The sequence below is a fragment of the Eubalaena glacialis genome, chromosome 18 (genome assembly GCF_028564815.1).
Source record: "Eubalaena glacialis isolate mEubGla1 chromosome 18, mEubGla1.1.hap2.+ XY, whole genome shotgun sequence".
Taxonomy (NCBI): Eukaryota; Metazoa; Chordata; class Mammalia; order Artiodactyla; family Balaenidae; genus Eubalaena; species Eubalaena glacialis.
Genome location: NC_083733.1, coordinates 1977331 through 2000079, shown reverse-complemented (window position 1 = coordinate 2000079; position 22749 = coordinate 1977331). Strand labels below are relative to the sequence as shown.

At 46.4% G+C, this 22749-nt stretch overlaps 1 protein-coding gene across 3 annotated transcripts in view; it reads right to left on the bottom strand.

The window, feature by feature from the left end:
- KLHDC4 (kelch domain containing 4) overlaps positions 1-22749 on the bottom strand; it is a 324942-nt gene that overhangs the window by 27546 nt on the left and 274647 nt on the right. The window contains exons 3-5 of one of the 3 annotated variants that reach the window (XM_061173357.1): positions 22585-22663; positions 21911-22009; positions 16330-16466 (exon numbers count right to left, since the gene is read on the bottom strand). The exons of 1 other annotated variant lie outside the window; for it this stretch is intronic. In XM_061173357.1, the coding sequence (XP_061029340.1) occupies positions 16330-16466; positions 21911-22009; positions 22585-22663 (315 nt within the window). Of the gene's footprint in view, positions 1-16329; positions 16467-21910; positions 22012-22584; positions 22664-22749 lie in introns of all 3 variants that reach the window. One more of the 3 variants, XM_061173358.1, reaches the window with a different exon arrangement.

The following is a 22749-nucleotide window of genomic DNA, read 5'->3' as shown; positions in this document are numbered from 1 at the left end:
ATTTACAATAGCCAGGACATGGAAGCCACCTAAAAATCCATTGACAGACAAATGGATAAAGAAGATGTGGTACGTATATACAATGGAATATTACTCAGCCATAAAAAAGAATGAAATAATGCCAGTTGCAGCAACATGGATGGACCTAGAGATTATCATACTAAGTGAAGTAAGTCAGACAAGGACAAATATCATATCACTTAAACGTGGAATCTAAAAATATAATAATAATACAAATGAACTTATCTACAAAGCACAAACAGACTCACAGACTTCAAAAATAACTGATGGTTACCAAAGGGGAAACATGGAGGGGGGAGGGATAAATTAGGAGTTTGCAATTAACATATACACACCACTATATGTAAAATAGATAATCAACAAGGACCTACTGTATAGCACAGGGAACTCTACTCAATATTCTGTAATAACCTATACAAGAAAAGAATCTGAAAACGAATGGATATATGTATATGTATAACTGAATCACTTAGCTGGACACCTGAAACTAACACAACATTGTAAATCAACTATACTCCAATATATAAGAAAAATTAAATTAAAAATAAAAACGAACCACTTTTTACACCAATTTATTCTGTAAGCACTTACTGGGTACCATCAAATTTGACCACAAGCTACCAAAACCATCCTGAGTATAACTAACCATTATAAACTCTAGAATAAAACAGGAGAAAATCTCTATGACCTTGGAGTAGATACAGACAGAAGCTAACAAACTGGACTCCATCAAAATAAAAATCTTCAGCTCTTCAAAATAAACCACTAAAAAATAAAAAAGGCAAGTGATGGACTGGGAGAAGTATTTGCAAATATACATCTGCAAGTGACCTGTATGCAGAATATATAAAGAATCCCTACTACCTTATCAGTAAGATAAACAACCCAATAAAAACACAGGCAAAAGATCTAACAGAAAGTTCACAAAAGATATGAAAACAAAATTCACAAAAGATAGAAAAATTATATATAGACATACAAATGACTAACACAAATATGAAATGTGGTCAAGGTCATTAGATGCCAGCTGTTGAATACCAGAAGTGAGCTCCTCCTTGCACCCCCCGGGGGGCCTGAGACAAAAGACGGCACCCAGAGCTGTGAGGCCGGGAAGCACTGGAGCCCGCTCCCCCGCCCCCTCTCTGCTGTGGGGAGGGTGACAACGGGACAACAGCTTCTCACAACCGCCACACACAGACTCAGCACACGACCAGCAACGTGACACCTGACATTTACTCAAGAGAAATGAGCACACAGGTGCACACAAACACCTCCACGTGTTCAGAGAAGCTTTACTCCTGACGGCCCAAAGCTGGAAGCGGTGGAGAGTGCTCCGAGTAAACAGATACACAAGGTGTGGTGTGTTCATCAGACAGAACACGCGTCGGCCATGGAAAGGAGCCATCTACTGACACACACCACGACGTGGACGGTCTCAAATACATCATGGACAAGGGAAGCAGGGAGACAGAGGAGCACGGACTGGGTGATTCCACTTGTATGAGATTATAAAAAGGCAAAATGAATCCCTGGTGACTGCAGCTGCCTGGGGCCCAAGGTTAGGAGGGAACTGACTGCAAAGGGGCAGAAAGGAACTTTCCAGGGTGATGGAACGTTCTGTCTCAGGTATGGGGGTGGCTACACAGGTATGTATAGTTGCTGAAATTCATCTAACTGTACACATAAAAGGTATACATTTTATAGAATGTAACTGTATCTCAATAAAACAGATATAAAAATACACAGCAATAAAAAAAACCAGGAAAAGGGACTTCCAGCTTCTGGTTCAGCATATAAGGAGCCTGGAAGTTGCTACTCTGTCCTATGAAAAGCTAAACAGACTGAAAAATCCACAGTTCTTGATCTGTAAGAGAGGTGAGGACACAGGGAACACTGCTGCCCACAGACTGGAGAGACGGGCAGGGACACAAGAGTTGTGCTCAGGGCGGGGGACACACACACACAAGCAGAAACCCCAGGAGGAACCAGTGCTGCGGTAGAAACTAGGGTAGAAACCCCTAGTTCAGCTGGAGGCTCAGTGCAGACAACCCTGAGAGTGGAAAACTCCAGGTGGACCTCATCACTAGGGTACCCACAATATTGTGAGATTTACCTCCAGGGGCTTGACCGGAGTCCCACAGTAAATATCAGAGAAAAACCCCCTCGTGCTTCTGGCAGGGGGAGAGGAAAAGGAACCACTTTGAGAGACATCAGAGCCCTGTTCTTAACAAGGCCGGCCCTCGAGGGAAACTAGTTAACCACAGCCTAAGCTGCTGCGTATTATCAGAGGCAAAATGACCTGGAGGAAGAGAAATACCCACCTCCAGCCCACTCCAGCCACCCTGTCCCACCTAAGGGGATGGAAAAAACTGAGAAACACTGGAGAAGTTCATGGTCCAGAGGCACAGGCTTCACTAGAAGACCTAAACCCAATCAAAGGACTAGCGACCGCTTCCCCTCCCCCTTCATCACCAGCGACCTATTTACAGCAGTTCCTTTCACAGATATATCATGTCCCGCAATCGAGAAAAAATTACAAGGCATACTAAAAAGCAAAAAACACAATTTGAAGAGACAAGTGTCAGAACCAGACATGGCAGGAATGCTGGAATTCTCAGACCAGAAATTTGAAACAACAATGTTTAATATGCTAAGGGCTCAAATGGACAAAGCAGACAGCATGCAAGGACAGATGGGCAATGTAAGCAGAGATGGAAGTCCTAAGGAAGAACCAAAAAGAAAGCCAAGACATGAAAACCACAGTGACAGACATGAAGAATGCCTTTGATGGGCTTGTAGTTAGACTGGACACAGCTGAGGAAAGAATCTCTGAGCTAGAAGATATCTCAATAGAATCCTTGAAACCCAAAAAGCAAGGAGAAAAAGACTGGGGAAAAAAAAAGAACAGAATATCCAAGGACTGTGGGACAACTACACAAGGTGTAATGTGCATGTAATGGGACTATCCGAAGGAGAAGAGAGCAAGGAACAGAAGAAATATTTGAAATAACACTTACTGAGAATTTCCCCAAATTAAATTCAGACACCAAACTACAGACCCAGGAAGCTCAGAGGATGCCAAGCAGGATAAATGCCAAAAACTACACCTTGGTATATCATTTTTAAATTATAGAAAATCAAAGATAAAGAAAGTATCCTGAAAGAAACCAAGGGAAAAAACACCTCACCTACAGAGGAACACAGATAACAATTACATCCAACTACTCCCCAGAATCCATGCAAGCAAGAAGAGAGTGGAAATATTTAAAGTGCTGAGAGAAAAAACCCAGTCACCTAGAATTCTGTACTCTATGAAAGTATCCATCAGAAGTGAAGGAGAAATAAAGCCTTTATGAGACAAATAAAAATTGAGAGAATTTGTTGCCAGTAGACCTGCCTTACAAGAAATGTTTAAGGAAGTTCTTTAGAGAAAAGGAAAACAATATAGGTCAGAAACTTAACTTATCAAACAGGTAACAGGCTGTTTAAAATAATAATAGCAACAATGTATTCGGTTATGTTTGCTTTCGTGCCTGTGTGCGTGAGTGTGTGTGTATACATGTATACGCCTCTGAGGAATATATATTTGTGTGTGTATATATACTCACATATGTGTACATATAAGTGAAATGAATGACACAATGATACAAGGAATTGGAAAAAGAAATTAGGGTTATCTTGTTCTTACAAGGTACTCACAACACCTGTGAAGTGGTATAGTGTTATTTGAAAGTGGACTTGGATTAGTTGTAAATGTACACTGCAAACTATAGGGCAACCACTTAAAAAAGTAAAAAAAGTATAACTGATATGCTAAGAAAGGAGAGAAGATGGAATCATAAAATCCTCTATTAAAACCACAAAAGGCAAAAAAAAAAAAAAAGAGTGGAGGATAAAAACAAGAACAAATAACAAGGGCAACAAACGAAAAACTATAACAAACATGGTAGATACTATATCAGTAATCACTTTGAATGTCAACGGTTTAAATGCACCAATTAAAACACAGAGACTATCAGAGTGGATCAAAACACAAGACCCAATTACATGTTATCTACAAGAAACCCACTTTAACTATAAAGACATATATGGATTAAAAGTAAATGGAATGGGGACTTCCCTGGTGGTGCAGTGGTTAAGAGTCCACCTGCCAATGCAGGGGACATGGGTTTGAGCCCTGGTCTGGGAAGATCCCACATGCCACGGAGCAACTAAGCCCGTGCGTCACAACTGCTGAGCCTGCGCTCTAGAGCCCGCGAGCCACAACTACTGAGCAACCCCCACTTGCCACAACTAGAGAAAGCCTGCACACAGCAATGAAGACCCAATGCAGCCAAAAATAAATAAAATTTAAGTAAATAAATTTAAAAAAAAAAAAAAGGAAATGGATGAAGAAAGATATACCATGCTAACAATAATCAAAGGAAAGTAACAGTAGCTATATTAATTTCAGATGGGGCAGACTTCAAAGCAAGGAAAGCTGTCAGGGATAAAAAGGGCATTACATAATGATAAAGGAGTCAATTCTCTAAGAATACATAACAATTTTTAACAGGTATGCACCTAACAACAGAGTGTCAAATTACATGAGGCAAAACTAACAGAATTGCAAGGAAAAACAGATGAATCCATTATCATTGCTAGAGAATTCAATGCCCCCCTCTCAAAAATGGACAGATAAGATACAGCAAGCAGAAATCAGTAAGGATATGGTTGAACTCAACAACACCATCAATCAAGTGGATAAAATTGACATCTACAGACTACTTCATCCAACAACAGTAGAATACACATTTTTCTCAAGCTCACAAAGAACATTCACCAAGTCAGACCACATTTTGGGCCATAAAACACATTGTAACAACGTTAAAAGTATAGAAATCATATAATGTCTACTCTTAGACCATGAAAGAATTAAACTAGAAATCAGTAACAAAAAAAATAACTGGAAAATCCCAAAAAAGGTAGAAATTAAACAACACACTTCTAAATAACACATGGGCCAAAGAAGAATTATCAAGGGAAATTTTTAAATATTTTAAGTCAGATGGAAATGAAAAGACAACTTACCAAAATTTGTGGGATGCAGTGAAAGCAGTGCTTAAAGGGAAACTTGTAGGGTTGAATGAACGTATAAGAAGATCTAAAATCAGTAATCTAAGTTTCCACCTTAGGAAACTAGAGAAAGAAGAGGAAATTAAACCCAAAGTAAGCAGAAGAAAAAAAAAGAATTATAGCAGAAATTAATGAAATTGAAAACAGGAAATGAATAGAGAAAAAATGAACAAAACGAAAAACTGGTTCTTTGGAAAGACTGATAAAATCAATAAATCCCTAGCCAAGCTAAGAAAAAAAGAGACAGGATACAAAGTACTAATATCAGAAATGAGGGCTTCCCTGGTGGCGCAGTGGTTAAGAATCCGCCTGCCCATGCAGGGGACACGGGTTCGAGCCTTGGTCCGGGAAGATTCCACATGCCACGGAGCAAGTAAGTCCGTGCGCCACAACTACTGAGCCTGTGCTCTAGAGCCCGCAAGCCACAACTACTGAAGCCCACGTGCCTAGAGCCCATGTTCCACAACAAGAGAAGCCACCACAATGAGAAGCCCACACACGGCCGCTTGCCGCAACTAGAGAAAGCCCGCGCACAACAATGAAGACCCAACACAGCCAAAAAATAAATAAATTTAATAAATTAAAAAAAAAAACCAAAGACCCAACGCAGCCATAAATAAATAAATAAATAAATTTATAAAAAAAGAAATGAAAGCAGGGACATCACTACAGATCACGCGGAAATTAAAATGAAAATAAAGGAATACTGTGAACAATTCTATGCCCACAAATTTGATAGCCTATATGAAATGGACCTACATGAAATGGACCTACATGAAATGGACCTCCTTGAAACAACTGTGTGTCAAAACCCACACAAGAAATAAACAATCTGAATAGACCTATATCTATTAAGTAAAAGTAATCAATAATTAATAACCTTCCAAAACAGAAAGCCACGAGGCCCAGATGGGTTCACTGGTGAAATCTACCAAACATTTAAGGAAGAAATTATACCAATCCTCTACAATCTCTCTGAGGATAGCTTCTATCCTCTATCCAGCATTACCCTAATGACAAAACCAGACAAAGACATTATAAGAAAACTATAGGCCAATATCTCTTGTGAACATAAATGCAAAAATCCTCGACAAAATATTAGCAAATTGAATCCAAAAAATATAAAAAGAAGTATACACTATGACCATGTGGAATTTATCCCGGGTATGCAAGGCTGGTTCAAGGTTTGAAAATCAATATAATCCATCACATTTGACCGACTAAAAAAGAAACATCACACGATCATATCAACAGTTGAAAAAAAGCATTTGACAAAACCTAATACCCACTCATGATAAAAACTCTCAGTAAACTTGGAATGAAGGGGAACTTTTCCAACCTGATAAAGATCTACAAAAGAACTACAGCTAAAGTCATACTTAATGATGAGAAACTTGAGGCTTTCCCACTAACAGCAGGTACATGGTAAGGATATTCTCTCTCACCACTCCTTTTCAACTTCGTACTGAAAGTTCTTGCTAATGCAATAAGGCAAGAAATGGAAATAAAACGTATACATGTTGGGAAGAAAGATAAAAACTTCTTTGTTCACAAATGACATGATCATCTATGTGGAAAATCCTTAAGAACTGACAGGAAAACTTGTGGAATTAGTAAGCATTTATAGCAAGGTTGTAGGCAACAAAGTTAATATGCAAAAGTCAACTGCTTTCCTATAAACCAACAATGAACAAGTGAAATTTGAAATTAAAAGCAGTATTTTTTACATTAGCACTACAACATGAAATACTTAGGTATGAACCTAACAAAATATATATAAAATCTTTATGGGGAAAACTGCAAAATTCTGATGAAGAAAATCAAAGAAGAACTAAGTAAATGGAGGGACAGTCCGCGTTCATGGATAAGAAGACTCATTATTGTCAAGCTGTCAGTACTTCCCAACTTGATCTATAGATTCAACAGTCCCAATCAAAATCCCAGTAAATTATTTCATTGATATCAACACACTAATTCTAAAGTTTATATGGAAAGCCAAAAGACACAGAATAGTCAACACGATATTGAAGGAGAAGAACAAAGTTGGAGGACTGATGTTACCTGACTTCAAGACTTACTATAAAGCTACAGTAATCATGACAGTGTGGTGTTGGTGAAAGAGTAAACAGGTAGATCAATGGAGGAGAACAGACAGCCCAGAAATAGAGTTCCATAAATATAGTCAACTGATCTCTGACAAAAGAGGAAAGGCAATACAATGGAGCAAAGACAGTCTCTTCAACAAATGGTGTCGGAACCACTGAACATCCACATGCAAAAGAATGAACCTGAACACAGACCTTTCGCAAAAAATACTCAAAATGGATCACAGGCCTACATTTAAAGTAACTGATAGATAAGCTGGACTTATAAATTTAAAACTTCTGCTCTGCAGAAGATAGTATCAAGAGAATTAAAAGTCACAGTCTGGGAGAAAATATTTGCAAAAAACACATCTGATAAAGGACTATTATCCAAAACACACAAACAACTCTTAAAACTCAACAGTAAGGAAACAACCTGATGTAAAAAGAGCTGACGTGGTCACCCGGGCACACTCACCAGGTACCTCTGCCTACCTTGTTTTGCACTGGTGCCATCTCAATCTGGCTCTCCCACCTACACAATCCAACCACTAAGTCAAGGCTGCAAAAGATGGTTACAACCTGAGCTGCCCACTCCAGCACTTCTCTATACAAGGCATTATTCTCCATTTATTTCCACAAAGCTTTCCCCCAAACCAGGTGCCCTAAAAAAAATACAACACAAAGACTCTCAAAATGAAAGAGAAGCTTGAGCTGCCCAACCCAGCGTCTCCCCACTAGCAAATCTGAGATGAACATTTCATCACATACTGCTATGAGGACCTCCAGGATCTTCCCTTATTCTAACCTAGAACAAATTCCATTCTTCTCACCTTTCTTGAAATGCTTGATCATCCTAGTCTCTCTCTCCTAATGCCCTCAGCTTATTAACTTCCCTTTTAATGTGTCATTCAAACCAACCATGGTACTCATCCATGGAAAGTCAACCAAAAATTACCAGTTCCATATTCCTGAAGACTATATCCTGCTAATCTGATCTTTAAGCATCAGTCTTGGAGTAGCCTCACCATATGCAGATGACTACTGGCGTTTCAACTTACTAAATACTTCTCTTCTACTAGCAAGGGCAGCTTCTTTAAATGCTACATTTATATGCAACCTACAAGGAAAACTTATCCCACTTCAATTTCATCTTGCCAGATTTGGTCCACAAAGATAATTTTGGATGCTGAATTGCCAACCAATTTATTTGCTTTTCTTCCTAGTTTTTTTTTTTAATTTATTTATTTTTAATTTTCTTTTTTTTTTTTTTGGCTGCCTTGGGTCTTCATTGCTGCGCACAGGCTTTCTCTAGTTGCGGTGACCGGGGGCTACTCTTCCTTGCGGTGCACATGCTTCTCATTGCAGTGGCTTCTCTTGTTGCAGAGCACGGGCTCTAGGCACACGGGCTTCAGTAGTTGTGGCGCATGGGCTTAGCTGCTCCACAGCATGTGGGATCTTCCCAGACCAGGGATCGAACCCGTGTCCCCTGCATTGGCAGGTGGATTCTTAACCACGGTGCCACCGGGAAGTCCTTTCCTAGCTGTTTATCACCCACAAATCTAGTAAGCATGTTTTCTTTTCCAAATTCATGATAAAAATCCCAGACGGACGAGGTTCAGAAGGAGGGTCTGCGCCAGGCCACGACACCACCGCCGCAGGTTCACGCCGCCACTGGGCACTGACCCTGCCTGTGCGCTCTGCACGGTGAGAGCAGCGCTCTCCTCGGAGCCGGCCCCACTCCACAGGCTGAAGCGGCTGGCATGGCTTGTCCATGTCCCGGGGCTGGGTGCCTAGGAGACAAGCCACAGTGTACAGCTGCACAACAGAGAAGGTGAGTGAGACGAACACCACCGTGCTGGGCAAGCAACAAACCCCCCTTCTGAGAAACTGTCTGTTACAATACTTTACAAGTACAACCTGGGAAACAGGTTTTCTTTCAAAAACTAATAGGTTTGCTTCCAATTCTACTTCAAAAAAGGTACACAGGAGAGCCCAAAACGCTCCCAATGTTACTCCAGTAACCGTGAATGTAATGGCCCAGTGACCTATGGAAACAGCACCAGCAAGCCAAGTCATCTCTAGATGACTCCCCAGAGCCGAGACGGCCAGGTTAGGGCCTCCTGCAGCCTCTGGCCACAAATCTGATGGGTGTTCTGTCCTTTGGTGAGCCAGGCATCAAGGACTCAATTAACTTTCTGTGGCAGCAGCCAAGTACCACTGTGTTTTGTAACCGAAAATGGAAATTTTTTCTATAAAAAGACTCCATATACCCCTTTAGAAAATAAAGCCTCCCAAAAAAGCCCGTTTATATTTGAACCTCCAACAGGCACTTTTCAACTGCCGTCACTCCTAAATATGGAGTCTTAAAAAATTAACATGTCCTACTCAGCCAGCTCTATAAGCAGCGCAAAAATACATGTGTACTTTCGTGGGAGTGAGTGCTTCCAGCACATCTGAGCTGCGTGCAGAGCAGCGCTGCGGCAGGGCACACTGGCACTCAGCATCACCCAGGCCCCTTCCAGCCAGCTGCTGCGGTGACATTTACAGAAGATGCACACGCGTCTAACAGCTCCATGGGCTTCGGGTACAAACGGAGTGTTCAGCACTCAGTATGCAAATGCTTCCCTGAGTTATTTGAAAGTTTACACCTTACAAAAGACACACCATAGTACCATGCTGTTTCCCGAGATATTTACTGAGCAAAGGAAAAATTTCTCTCACAATCCCAGAGATTCAAGGCCACACAGGCCGACCTGACGGGGAACTTAGTCTAGTGGCCCATCCTCAGGAAAGGAAAGGGCCCTCCTCCAAGAATGGTTCCGATGTGGCCAGAGCAGGAAACGCAGGCAAGAGCATCTCCCCCTTCATCAAACAGGCCGCCTTCAGAATTCAGCCCCACTTTTCCAAGTACCATTAAACAACAAATTTGGAGCTTAGTAAGTATTTACTCACATTGCACAGAATAACTAGTAGCAGTCTCTAGAATCCAGGCAGCCTATCAAACTGTGTCCTTCTTTTACTTTAACTATTACTATTAGTAATGAAACCATTTGTGGAGTGTTTACATAATAATAAACCTACCATAGTGGAGTCTGCGCTGTGAGAGACTGAGCAGGTGGGCAAATGCCGAGTCCTGCCTTTGGTGTCGAACTGCCCTCAGACTCACACAGGTGCACATACACTTAGACATAAGTGGAGGAGATGCACTCCTGGAGGAGATGCAGCGGGGGACGGGGAGAGAGGCTGTGTATGGTATAAAAATAAAAACACGATTAGTAGACAGAATCTGTGTTACCAAATCAGGCCTTTTTTTTTTTTTAATCAGGTCAGTTGTGCAGGCACGTCCCACCGAAGACAGACACTGAAGGGAATCTCAAAACATCTGTTAAAGTTGGTCATACTCGTCCAATGTAAATCAGGAGGCTGTGCTGACATTTAAGCTTTGGTCTTCTTGACGTTAGTAACACTACGAACTTTCCTCTCATTTTCCAACTGTTATGATGTCAATTAAATGTTGCAAGAACGGAGAACGTGCATAAAGGAAGACAATAAAGACTCCTAAGGGTCTGCTCGTTGTAAACGTGCTACAGAAACACAAGAAGGGCAAAAATGAAAGACAAAGCGGATGCCTGGGAATCGATCACCCTGCCCTCCCACGAGAAAAACTTGCTTAAAAGCCAACAAAGGGACTACATATACCAGATACTGATTTAACTCTGCCTCTGCTGGCCTTTACTGTTATGTAACCTTTTCTTGGTCTCAGTCTCCCCAAATGTAAAACTACCCCCATGGGAGTGAAAAATGTTTCCTAAAAAATGAATGCAGAGAATTCCCTGGTTAGGACTCGGTGCTCTCACTGCCGAGGGCGAGGGTTCAATCCCTGGCCAGGGAACTAAGATCCCGTAAGCTGTGCAGCATGGCAAAAAGAATGCAGAGTGCGGGGCCAAGTCCTGGAGGCCGAATAAATTCGGTTCACAGTGACCTCTTCCTGCACTTTTCCCATGATTTGAGCTCACACCGTGTGGATTCCCCCAGACTCAGTGATCTTCCCCAGAAATAGCAAAATCAGCCTTAATTTTGGCTGAAGCGCCTTCCCTTTTCTTTTAGGTCAGTAAGAAAAAATTACAGAGGAGAACCTGCCAGCAGTCACCCTCTCCCAACAGCAGCCATTGTGTCAGCCTATTAATAACCAAGCCCAGTTCCGAGTGGCAGCAGCTCCAAGGCAAAACCCCACACGCTGTAACCCAGCCCCCAGGATCGATAGACCGACTTCAGTAATTAGTCTGCCTGCTTCCGCGGCTACGCCGGGCCTCGTCAATTAAGCCTGCACAGCCCTGCCAAACAACAATGGGGTGACGCTTTCATTTTGGAATAAGTAGTAAATTACAAAAGCAATACCCACACTGCTTTTCATTCTTAAGGATCTAAGAGGCATTTTACATGAGTTCTCTTACTTCTGAAAAGGCAGCCAACGTTTGTTTTCACATTAGTGAACGGTGCTCAAAATAAGCATGAGACACGCCAGTAGGCGAGGCCTCCAGCTGTGATCCAGGGCGGCCTGGATCAAGGTCACTAAGGGGGGTGGGGAGGGGTTACTGTCAAATGCAGATTCCCGAGCCCCGTTTTAAAGCGGCTCTGAATCGACTTGATGTTTGGGGGGATGAGGGCAGGAACATGCATTTTCAGAGCTCCCTAGGCGCTAATCGGTGCACGAAAGTCCAAGAATCACCCAGAGAGGTATCCTCTCAGCTCTGAGCCATCTCCCCAGGCTGACAAGTCTCCCAGCCACTCCACCACCGACTCTTGCTGTGAAACCTCGTTAAGTTCCTTAAGATACCCCCTCCAAAGTGCAGATAGGGCAGCCACCCCGCGGTAGTATGTGCTACACTGTGAAGCGAGGGTGGACCCTGAGAACAAGTAAGAACTGCCCCAAACAAGACACCTGTGCGCTGCAGACAGCTGTGCCCACACTGCCTGGGGAGAAAGTCAGACCCGGGGACAAGGCTCCAGGAACACACGCCCTCTGACTTTGAAACTCTACCTCTGGGTCGGTTTAAACGTTACTGAAGGATAAAAAATAAACCTAACTGAGACTCCTAAGAGGAGAGAAGTGAAATGTTCCCGACTGGGAAGGCTAAGGATTAGACAGCTGTCAATTCTCCCTAGGTGAAATCTACAAACTGCAATCCAATCGAAATCCCATTGGAATGTTTATAAAACAAAACTTGAACATTCTGAAGCTCTTATGAAAAAAATGAGTGGGGCTTCCCTGGTGGCACAGTGGTTAAGAACCTGCCTGCAAATGCAGGAGACACAGGTTCCAGCCCTGGTCCGGGAAGATCCCACATGCCATGGAGCAACTAAGCCCATGCACCACAACTACTGAGCCTGCGAGCCACAACTACTGAGCCTGCGAGCCACAACGACTGAGGCTGCGCACCACAACTACTGAAGCCCGTGCACCTAGAGTCCGTGCTCCACAAGAGAAGCCACCGCAATGAGCAGCCCGCACACCTCAACGAAGAGTAGCCCCCACTCGCCACAACTAGAGAAAGCTCGTACGCAGCAACGAAGACCCAATGCAACCAAATATAAAAAAAATTTAATTAAAAAAAAAAATGAGTGCATGACAAAGAAATTTTTTAAGTAAATGAGAAAAACCTTCCTGCTATCCAAATAAACCACAGAGCTATAGCGATTAAAGTGGAGCGATACTAGAACAGGTGGGAAGAGAAGATCAAGGAATCAGAAGAAAACCCGGAAACATCCAGACCCTTCTGGACTGTGTGTGTGCACGCATGTGTGCCCGCACCGGCCCTGTGGCCCAGTCTGCAGGCACACGTGCATGCACACACACTCAGGGACGTGTTGCTCTGCATCTCAGCTTTTTGTACATATATTTTTGTACAAGCTTTTTTGTACAAAATGAGAGGGAACATTTCTTTAGGGTATATTCCTAAAAGTGAAGATGGGGTCGAGGGGCAGGCACAAGCAACAGGATGCTGGAACGACGGGTGCTGCCGGCCGACACTTCAGCCAGCGGGAGGGACCCCTGCTTGCCCGGCCCTCACCGCCTGACAGTCCGACCTTCCGTGTGAGCCGCTCGTGGCTGCCTTCTCACGTCCGGCCGCTGGCTGCTCACTACTCCACACAAAGTCTCTACTCTGAACATGAGCTCGCTTCACGCTGTAAACCTGTCACCACTCCCACACTTTCCTGGTGGCATCATTCCTGATACAAAAACCTTAACATTCCCCACGGTCAGACAGTCACCCTCTTGTGGCTTCCGGTGTGTGACTCACTTAGGGAGCCTTCCCTGAGACGTGCTTGCTCCCTACACACGGTGGCTGCAGACACTGTAACAGCAAGGAACGGGCCACACAGGGCACACCTTCCTCGCTGGTCTCACAGACACGCTGGGCCAGGGCAGGGGAAGGGCTGCGGCTGTGCGCACGCCTAGGCACCGAGCCCAGCGCCCACGATGACAAAGGGGAACGGAGGTCGTCACCACACAGTATCTCTCGCACACCGCTTCTGATTTCTTGCATCCCACCAGGGGCCTTAAAAACAGAGCCAGCCTCAAACACAACGCATCTGGGAACCGTAGGCACGTGAAGCAGCGGTAACGGAACTGGGCTGAGCAGCAGAAGCACAGGAATTCAGCCGGTCGGTTAAACTCTCCCGGCGGACAGAGTACGAGGAGAAGCCAGGGGCAGGCCCTCCGCCCCCCGACCCTCAGCCCCGCAGGGAGCGCGGGCTCTGGTGAAACGCACCGCCGCACCCCGGCCGCTGAAGAGAGCAGCTCAGCGCAGCTCTGCCCGGCTGCCCATCGCCCACCGAGGACCAGAGATGATGGCCCAGGAGGTCGGCTCAAGAAAAAGACACTGTAGACAAAAAAGACAAAAAGTAAAGCGCCCAACCCTTTCCCTGCCACACCACTCTATCCAGGCTAGAGCAGGGGGGCTGAGAAAGGCAGCTCAGTTCTGCCTCTGCACCTTCACATTAGCATTTAGTAGGTCCCCCAGTATACCTTTGGGAATTCTCCCACTTTAATTACAATCAGCAAAAAAGTAACGCGAGACCTGCTCACCAGGAACAACTTCTGACTTAGGACAGAGGCCTCGAATGCCGAGCAAGCGTAACCAGGCCGGTAACGCCGGGACACAGTTCGAGTCGCGCAATGAGGCGGGGCTAGGGACAGCAGGCGCGGTGAGCTCTGCAAAGGGCAGTGACTGCATGTCACTAGTGCCTCCCTGCTTCCTTGGAGCAAACACCTGCAATACCTGTCACGGAACCGGAAAGGTCTGAAGGCCACGAGAAAGCACGCGCCACAACACAGCCCAGCAGGTCACTGCGGGACACCCCACAACATGCCGCCACCATCAACACCAGGCCCCACGGGTGCTGCTTCCTCACGGAGCCATTCACCGTCCCTCACCCATACGTTACAGGCAAAAGCTACCAAAGCTGACAAAAATGCAACGAAAACATCAAGAACCAATTCACCAGAAGTGAACAAAGAAATAACAACTGGATTTTGAAAAGAATAACTGAAGCAAAGCAAGAAAGACAAAAAAGGGTATATGCTCTGGGCCTGAACACTCTTTAAATTAAGGGGAAAATGAAAATGACTAGGTCTCGGGCTTCCCTGGTGGCGCAGTGGTTGAGAATCTGCCTGCTAATGCAGGGGACACGGGTTCGAGCCCTGGTCTGGGAAGATCCCACATGCCGCAGAGCAACTAGGCCCGTGAGCCACAACTACTGAAGCCCGCGCGTCTGGAGCCTGTGCTCCGCAACAAGAGAGGCCGCGATAGTGAGAGGCCCGCGCACCGCGATGAAGAGTGGCCCCCGCTTGCCGCAACTGGAAAAAGCCCTCGCACAGAAACGAAAACCCAACACAGCCAAAATAAATAAATAAATTAATTAATTAATTTAAAAAAAAAGAAAATAATTAGGTCTCAACATATACACAACAAAATCAATTTTTAATGTGAAAAGTTCTTAGTTGCCATGCGTTTCCCAAAGCAAGTAAGAGAAGGAGATGCAAGCGGCGCTCGGGAGAGCACACCAAGGCTCACCCTGGGTCCAGCTTTACTAGGATTGCTCTCCAGAGCTTCCCCAGCAGCTTAGCGAGCTTGGGAATCTCTGAGCACCTTCCAATCACTCTCACGGTCAACTCTTTACACTGAGTCTAACGCTCCAGGCTGGAAGCTGATCTGAGCAGGCCGACAGCCGGGTATTCACAGGCTCCTAAAAGGCCCCTCAGGGGACCACGGAGCACACCCTCCAGGGACCTCCCTCGGATGCAAGTGCCGGGACCTGACAGCAGTCCTGAACCCCCCCGAATTCCGCTCCGCTGAGGTGGGGAGCCTGGCAGCCGCTTTAACAGTACAAAGCCAATGGCCCAGAGCCGCGCGTGCGCCCCACGAGGGCAAAGCCACTGACTCCACTTTCAATCCGTCGTGCTACTAGGCTTCTTCTTGTACATAATTTATATGCAGACACACCGTCAGTCTCTCTAGAGTCAGGCGTGTGGCTCTGGCCACGGAGACTGCAGGGGTGAACGTGACAACCACAGGTCAATGTCACCGACAGAAGCAGGAATCGATGGCCGAGCCTGGTTTATTGAACAGTGACGTAAAGGCTTCCCTGTCCTTCCTCTTAAAAGCGCCACTATTCCTATGTCAAGCAGACCTAGCCGGATACTTCCTCTCAGTGACACGGCACTCCACTGGCAGCAAGCTGAAACCCAGAGCCTCCTCTGGGGCGATAAACAGACAGGAGAACTGCAGCAAAACATGATCATCGTTGATGCTGACGAGGGGAGGGAGGACCAGGAAAATGAGCCCGGATGCGGCGCTGGTCCCAGAGACCCTGGCAACGCCTTCCACGAAGCCAGATGTCAGGCAGCCGGCACCGGGCTGGGCCACTCCGCGAAGGGGAAGCTCTTCCCTCACTTTGGTTACCAGCCAGGCTGGTCTCCCAGGCGGGCAACCACACTCCTCGGAGCCCTGGAATTATCCTACAAGAGCCGATCCCACCACCATGAACCCCAGACGCTGGCACGGGACTGGAGCGGGCCCAGGGGTCATGCTCCTCACCTTACCTGACTTGCTCCCACGTCTTGGTGGCCAAATGCAGGACCCAGAGGTCCCTGTAGTGGTAGAACTGCTCTCCATCGGGAGAGGCAAACTCCCCGCCAAAGATCCACAGCTGTCCGCCGCCCTGGGGCACCACCACAGCCTGTTGAGAGAATGGCGACAGGTCAGGGCACAGCCATACAGCTCTCAGGTAAAACCGGAGCCCGTCCCCCAGACCACCCGGTGCCAAGCCCTGACCTCGTCTTCAAATGCCTGCCCCATCAGGTCCTTCTCGCGGCCTGACCCTCTGTGGTTCTGCTGAAGGCCCAGGGCTCACAGGCCACGTGGGAACCAGGCGGGACCGCCTGGGCTGGCAGAGCCACACAAGCCACTGGTGGGCCAGCCCGCCCTGCGAGTCACCAGCCCTGGGCCCAGACAGCGAAGGAGGCAACTGGGCCCGTCCTTCACACCAAGGGGGTGCGGGACGGGAACCTGTTGAGGGGCCGTCTGGCCAGGGGCTCACAAGCAGTGCCGACGGCAGCAGGCACAGTGTGGCCGGGGCAGGGGAACTGGGTCGGGGGCAGCTGGACGCCAGGTGCTCCAAAGCAGCCTGTGTGAATGCCTCCTGCCCTCGCAAACCGCCATGGACAAGCACACACTGGGCGGTCAGACGGTGGTTCCCAGAAGGCCCGCCCCCAGGCACCCTCCGAGCACCCTGGGGCTTGCACTGCAGTGCGGTCCTTCTCTTAATTAAGCTTAATGCTGCAGAAGTGCGGCTCCATCACCGATGCAGCTCCTGCCCTGGACTAACTGGAGGGTCCTGGTGACACACTTAGGGTGATGTGTCCCCCCCACCATTTTCACTCAGTCTTGTGCATCCTCTCAGGACTGACCTACCAAGAGACAAGCCAGCTTCCTAGGACTCTAAAACCCCAGTAATTATAAAGAAAGAAACTGATCACTTCAAATCTTTAAACCGGACATGAGGATTAGCTCAGGCCCAAACCTAACACATTTTTTTGAGCTTAATGAAGTTTAGGTAGTACTTTCACGCTACGCAATACAATATAGTTTTGAAATATATTATAGAAGCTACTGAATGTCCCATGATAACACCACAAATAATGCATTAACTGGGAAGAACAGTACAGGGAGAATATGTATACATACATATATACATGTATATATGTGCACACACACATGTACGCATGTGTATAGTCCAACTAATATGAAATATAGATGCACAGAACTATGAATCACAGGTGCAGAGAAAAGACGCAGAAAATATAAATTAGGAGTTCTGGAAGAATGGACAATGGACTTACTCTGCTTTCATTATTTTCATTTTTTTTTCACAATGAATATTTATTACTTACATAAGCAGTTTTCAGAGCCATTCTTAAAAAATGAAGTCAAACTCCAGGCAAGAAAACAGACTGTGACCAGAGTGTGTCTCCCACATCCCATCACAGGCAGAACTCGGGGACGACACGAAGGTGGACTGATGGCCGGTGATCTGAGGGCTCTGTATTAACCTCCTCCTCAAAGACCATAAACACCAAGAAAGAGCTAACATACTACTCAAGAGAAGATGAAAACTATAAAGAGACAGGCATAAAACTTCCACTTCTGACCAGGCTCAGCAATCAGCACCATGCCAGCCCTCCCACTGTAAACAAGGAGGAAACTGGACAAAACCTATGAAGCACGACAGCCAGACAACACGACGTGCAGGACCGTGATCCTGAGAGACGGTAAACGAGCAAGGTCAGCCCTCTGACCCCGCAGGCAGTTTCGCACCCTCGTGGTCCTGCTGAGCTGAGGAAACAGAAGCCAGAGTTCCAGGATGCTGAGGCAGCTGGAATTTGCAGGGCCGAGCACCCTGAAGTCTGGGTGGGCTCCCCTGGAGCCCATAAACACTAAGCTGCACGTGTGCAGACTGAGACCGCCGGAGGCCGGGCACAGGGTGGGCACCATCACTGCGAGGCTGAAAACTTGGAAACGACCTGAGCTCACAGGGGGCTCGGAGACAGACAGGTTCCAACCAGAGTGAAAGGTGTCACCGAATACCCAGGGCGTTCACTAGAGACCCCAGAAAGGCCACGCCATGGAGCTACCATCCTTAGAGAAAGCCTCCAAAGGCTCACGGTGATCCGCACGAGGCTGAGCCACCTACCAGAACGAAACTCATCATCTGTTGATGAACGAAAACAAACGCAGACAGTCAACACTCCAGCGGCACTTCGCTGAATGGCGTCATGCTCATGGCAGGAGGGGTCTGGGCAACCCAAACACCACCCACTTTATTAGCGTGACACAGACTGAGGACGCTGTCTCCTTGTGGGCCAGGCTGAAACTGCAGAAGGCATCAGAACAACGACAACCTGACAGAGAAGGAGTATGGAGACTCCAGTGGGAATGTTGTGAATAAGAAGACATGTGAGAATCTGAAAAGACAAGAACTGCTCTAGTGTTCAGGGATGTATCTCAGCTTTGGGGCTTGCCCAGGCTTCCCTAAGATCTGCTTTTGCATTCACAAAGTCTATCATCTAACCACACAGTTCCAGCAGAAAAATGTGATCCATATCAACAAGGTTAGTCAATACAAAGAGACCCAGAAATGACACAGATGAGAGAATCAGCAGACAAGGACTTGAAAAGTTATAAATACGTCCAAAGACTTAGAAGAAAACATGAACATAACAAATAAACATGTAAACAACCAACATTCTCTGGATCTAACAGAGGCAAAGCACTGCCCAGTGACCAAAGTAGGACGGCACTGCTCCCTATACAAGGCAGGGCTGTCCTAGCCAGCATCTACTTTGCTCCTTGTCTCACGAGGCTGTATGCTTCCCAGGTGTTTGGGTTTCTGTATTGTTGTCTTAACTGGAATAAAATCACGTCTAGAAAACCTTAAGTTCACGACTCTCCCTCCAAGGGTGAAAAAAAAGGCACAATGGAGTCCAAACAACATACAGACTCTGTGAATGGATTCTGACATCAGCCACACACGTCAGCTTTGTGAAAGCCAAGTCCTAAAAACGTGCCAGGCCATCAGGACCAAAGAAAACACAAAATATGGGACATCACCAAGAATGGCAAATGTGTCTTTTCTGTCGCCGTATTGCAGCCCTAGAAGAGTGCCTTGCATGTTAAAGATGCTCAGAATTTCCCAAGGAACAAGTCTGCAACACCTTCTCGGATGGACGGCAATGCAGCTGTGACTGAGCTGGAGGAAAACACTTCCTGCAGCTCATGTGGGCACTGTCAGTGCAATCTGCTCACTCAGCAACAAGCATTTTGTAAACATTACCTCTTCTCCATAAACTACTTACTGCTCAGGCTCGCACAAAGGCTGACGAGAACACAGGTGACGTTTTTTTAACCATATGGAATCTTTTGTTCTGCTGCATGAGAGAATGCATCTTGTTTCAAGTGAGTTTAGTTAGTTATTGCTTGGGGAGAAACAAACGATCAGGCGAGTAACAAAACGTGAACTCCGTCTGCGCCCGCACCTCCCACTCCCCCACCCCTCCATTCTCAACAGTCCCGTCAGCCCGTCCAGGCACGAGTGTCTGAACATTCTCCCCAGGGGAGGGTGCCGGGAGGGGAGCACCAGCCAAGGCCTGACAGGTGAGGCCTGACAGGTCGTCGTCAGGCACACCTTCAGTGGGCCTCGTGACCCCTTCCCTTCTCTCACTGGCTGTATTCATTTTAGAAAAGGCCACTGAACCCTCAAATTACACGCTAAAATAACTTAACCACTGGACCGCCAGGGAAGTCCCGGGTTAAGACTCCACGCTCCCAATGCAGGGAGCATGGGTTCGATCCCTGGTTGGGGAACTAAAATCCCACAAGCCACACAGCACAGCTAAATGAATGAATGAATGAGTGAACAAAATAAAATAACCCCCCAAAAATCTAGAGAGAAAAGACAGAATGAAGGGTCCACGTATGCTTTCTCCTTCTACTCATTTTGCCCCTAATTGATTAAAGAATGTGGCTTCTATCATCACATTCATTAAACTAGTCCATAATGAGGAAAAAACTTTTTAAGATATTTATTTATTTATTTATTTGGCTGCGCCAGGTCTTAGTTGCAGTACCTGGGATTTAGTTCCCTAACCAGGGATCAAACCCGGGCCCCCTGCGTTGGGAGCATGGAGTCTTAACCACTGGACCACCAGGGAAGTCCCATGAGGGAATTTTTATGTCTCAGAATTTAACGTAGTGGAATTTGAACTGTAATGACCTTTAGGCAAAAGACTTTATAACCAATTTTCTGTTTCCCAGAGCTCTGATTTGTTGTGAAATTCACAGAGTAAACAGCAAGCCAACCTTATCTACAGGGATAACATTAACCCTCAGACTCATAAAGTACTCACAAGATGTACATACAAATCAGAGCCTGCCAAAGTAACTGACTTAAAAATCTCAAAGACTTATGACACTAATTCTTCAAGGACAGAGTTAATAACTGATTAAAACGGATAAGAAAACAAACACCAAAGAAGCACCTCAGCCTGCGTTCCTGGGGCCCGGGAACTGGAGAGGCGTTGAGAGGGGACTGCTCCCCGCAGGGATGGGCAGGGATGGGCCGGGATGGGCCGGGATGCGACAGGACAGGACTAAGTGCTTAGCCTGGAGACCTGGGGTGGATGCATTCTCAGAACTGGAGAGGGCTCCGGTGAATGGACTAGAACTTACCAAGATCCATTTATTAATTAAAACCCAGCCTTCCTAAGGTCTAGTTTTTAAACCAGAAAGCAGTGCATGCCTCTCTTCCAGAAGATGAACCAGTCCAAATGCCTGCCAGCCCGGCTATGCATGAGACGTCTATGCAGTTCAGGCAGTCGGCTCCCCCTCGCAGACCCCATTTCAATCGGGAGGTTACTCTGAGCACAGGATTAGAAAAAGGAGAAGCACACACTGTGGAGGGACGTTTCAGTCATGCCGCGGTAGGCTGACCCTGGAGAGGCAGCACTCTTTCACATTATCTTTTGAGCCCAAACACTGTCCCGGGTACAATGATGAACAAGACAGACCGACGCCCATCCTCGCGGAGCGTATGAAGGTGGAACCATGAAACCAGGGCCCCTTCCCTGTAAGTCACCGGCTCTGACAGCGCTCGCTGCGGTGAGCAGAAACGAGCTGAAAGCACGCCGACCTGGCGCTGCTCCCTCAGCGTCCCTGGGCACGACTCATTTCACTCTGCAATAGCTACTTTCAGTAACCGCTGACACCTTTCGTTCTGTCTTTTTGTCTTCATCTCTCTGGTCACCAGATCTTGGGCCTGTGGGAGCCTCTCTCACTCAAATACAGGAGCATTTTCCTGACTGCTACATGCCAGGCACCACGTAGGTGTTTTCACCTAGCTTCACACCACCTGGAGGAGCAGGAGTTCCTCTCCCAGCCTCACAGGTGAAGTCTGAGTGTGAAGCAGCTCAGAAGCAAGTCCAAGTTGGAGAGTGAGGACCAGGTGCAAGGTCCAGCCTCTCCACACCAGGCTGCCCGCCGTCACCAGCTCTAAAGGTCTGTCATGGAACCCCGAGTCAGAGCCCCAGCGAGAGAGGAGGGGAGGCTGATGGCCATACGGACACGTACCTGGTGAGCACAACGCCTCGGAGGTGGGTTGGGGATTTCGACTTTAGTCCAGGCGTCTTTCCTGATGTTGTAGATGTAGAGTTCATTATAGAAAAAAGTCTGCAGAAAGGAAGAGGAAATTTAGTGTCACGAATGGTGCTTCCACACAAGCGACAGCAAATGGAAGGTAGGATCTCAATCACTAGCTCTCCCCAGGAAACATGTTTTCTAAGGCTGGTCCCCGGACCCTTCAGGATGATGACACAATGACAAAGACCATCTCTGGACCGCTATGCAGGGAAGGCGAACTCAGGATTTTGGAACTGTTTCATCTATAGCTCTGAAACACAGGGCTTTCTGGTCTGCTCAAAAATAAAAATTACAGGTTGTACAATTTATCAATTGCTCTGCAATTTATCAGCACTCTCCCTATTCAAACACCTTTGGAAACCCATCATGAGGAAGAACAGCAGGGTGCTGGCCCACCTCATGCAGGCGGTTAAGAGGCGTGACCCTAAAGGTTCCTAAAGGACCCTGGTGCCTTGTCAAGGACCATGGCCCAGGCCAGTTCTGACATGTGGACACACAAGAGGGGAGTTAAAGGACCATGAATATCTGACATCAGCTTAAAATGAAGTTTCCTCTAAATGAGACCCATGAAAACTTGGAGGGAAAGAAGAAAATATATACTTAACTTTTTGGCCATTGAAATATTCACCACCGAAAAGGATTAATTCATCTTTCTCAGGATGAGCGGAGAGTGAGGCATTTAACCTGCAAGAGACACAAGCAGCAGCTCAACACAAAATCAAACCACGTGACGCCCAAACTGAGAGCCATTCTCCTTTCCATCAGAGGGC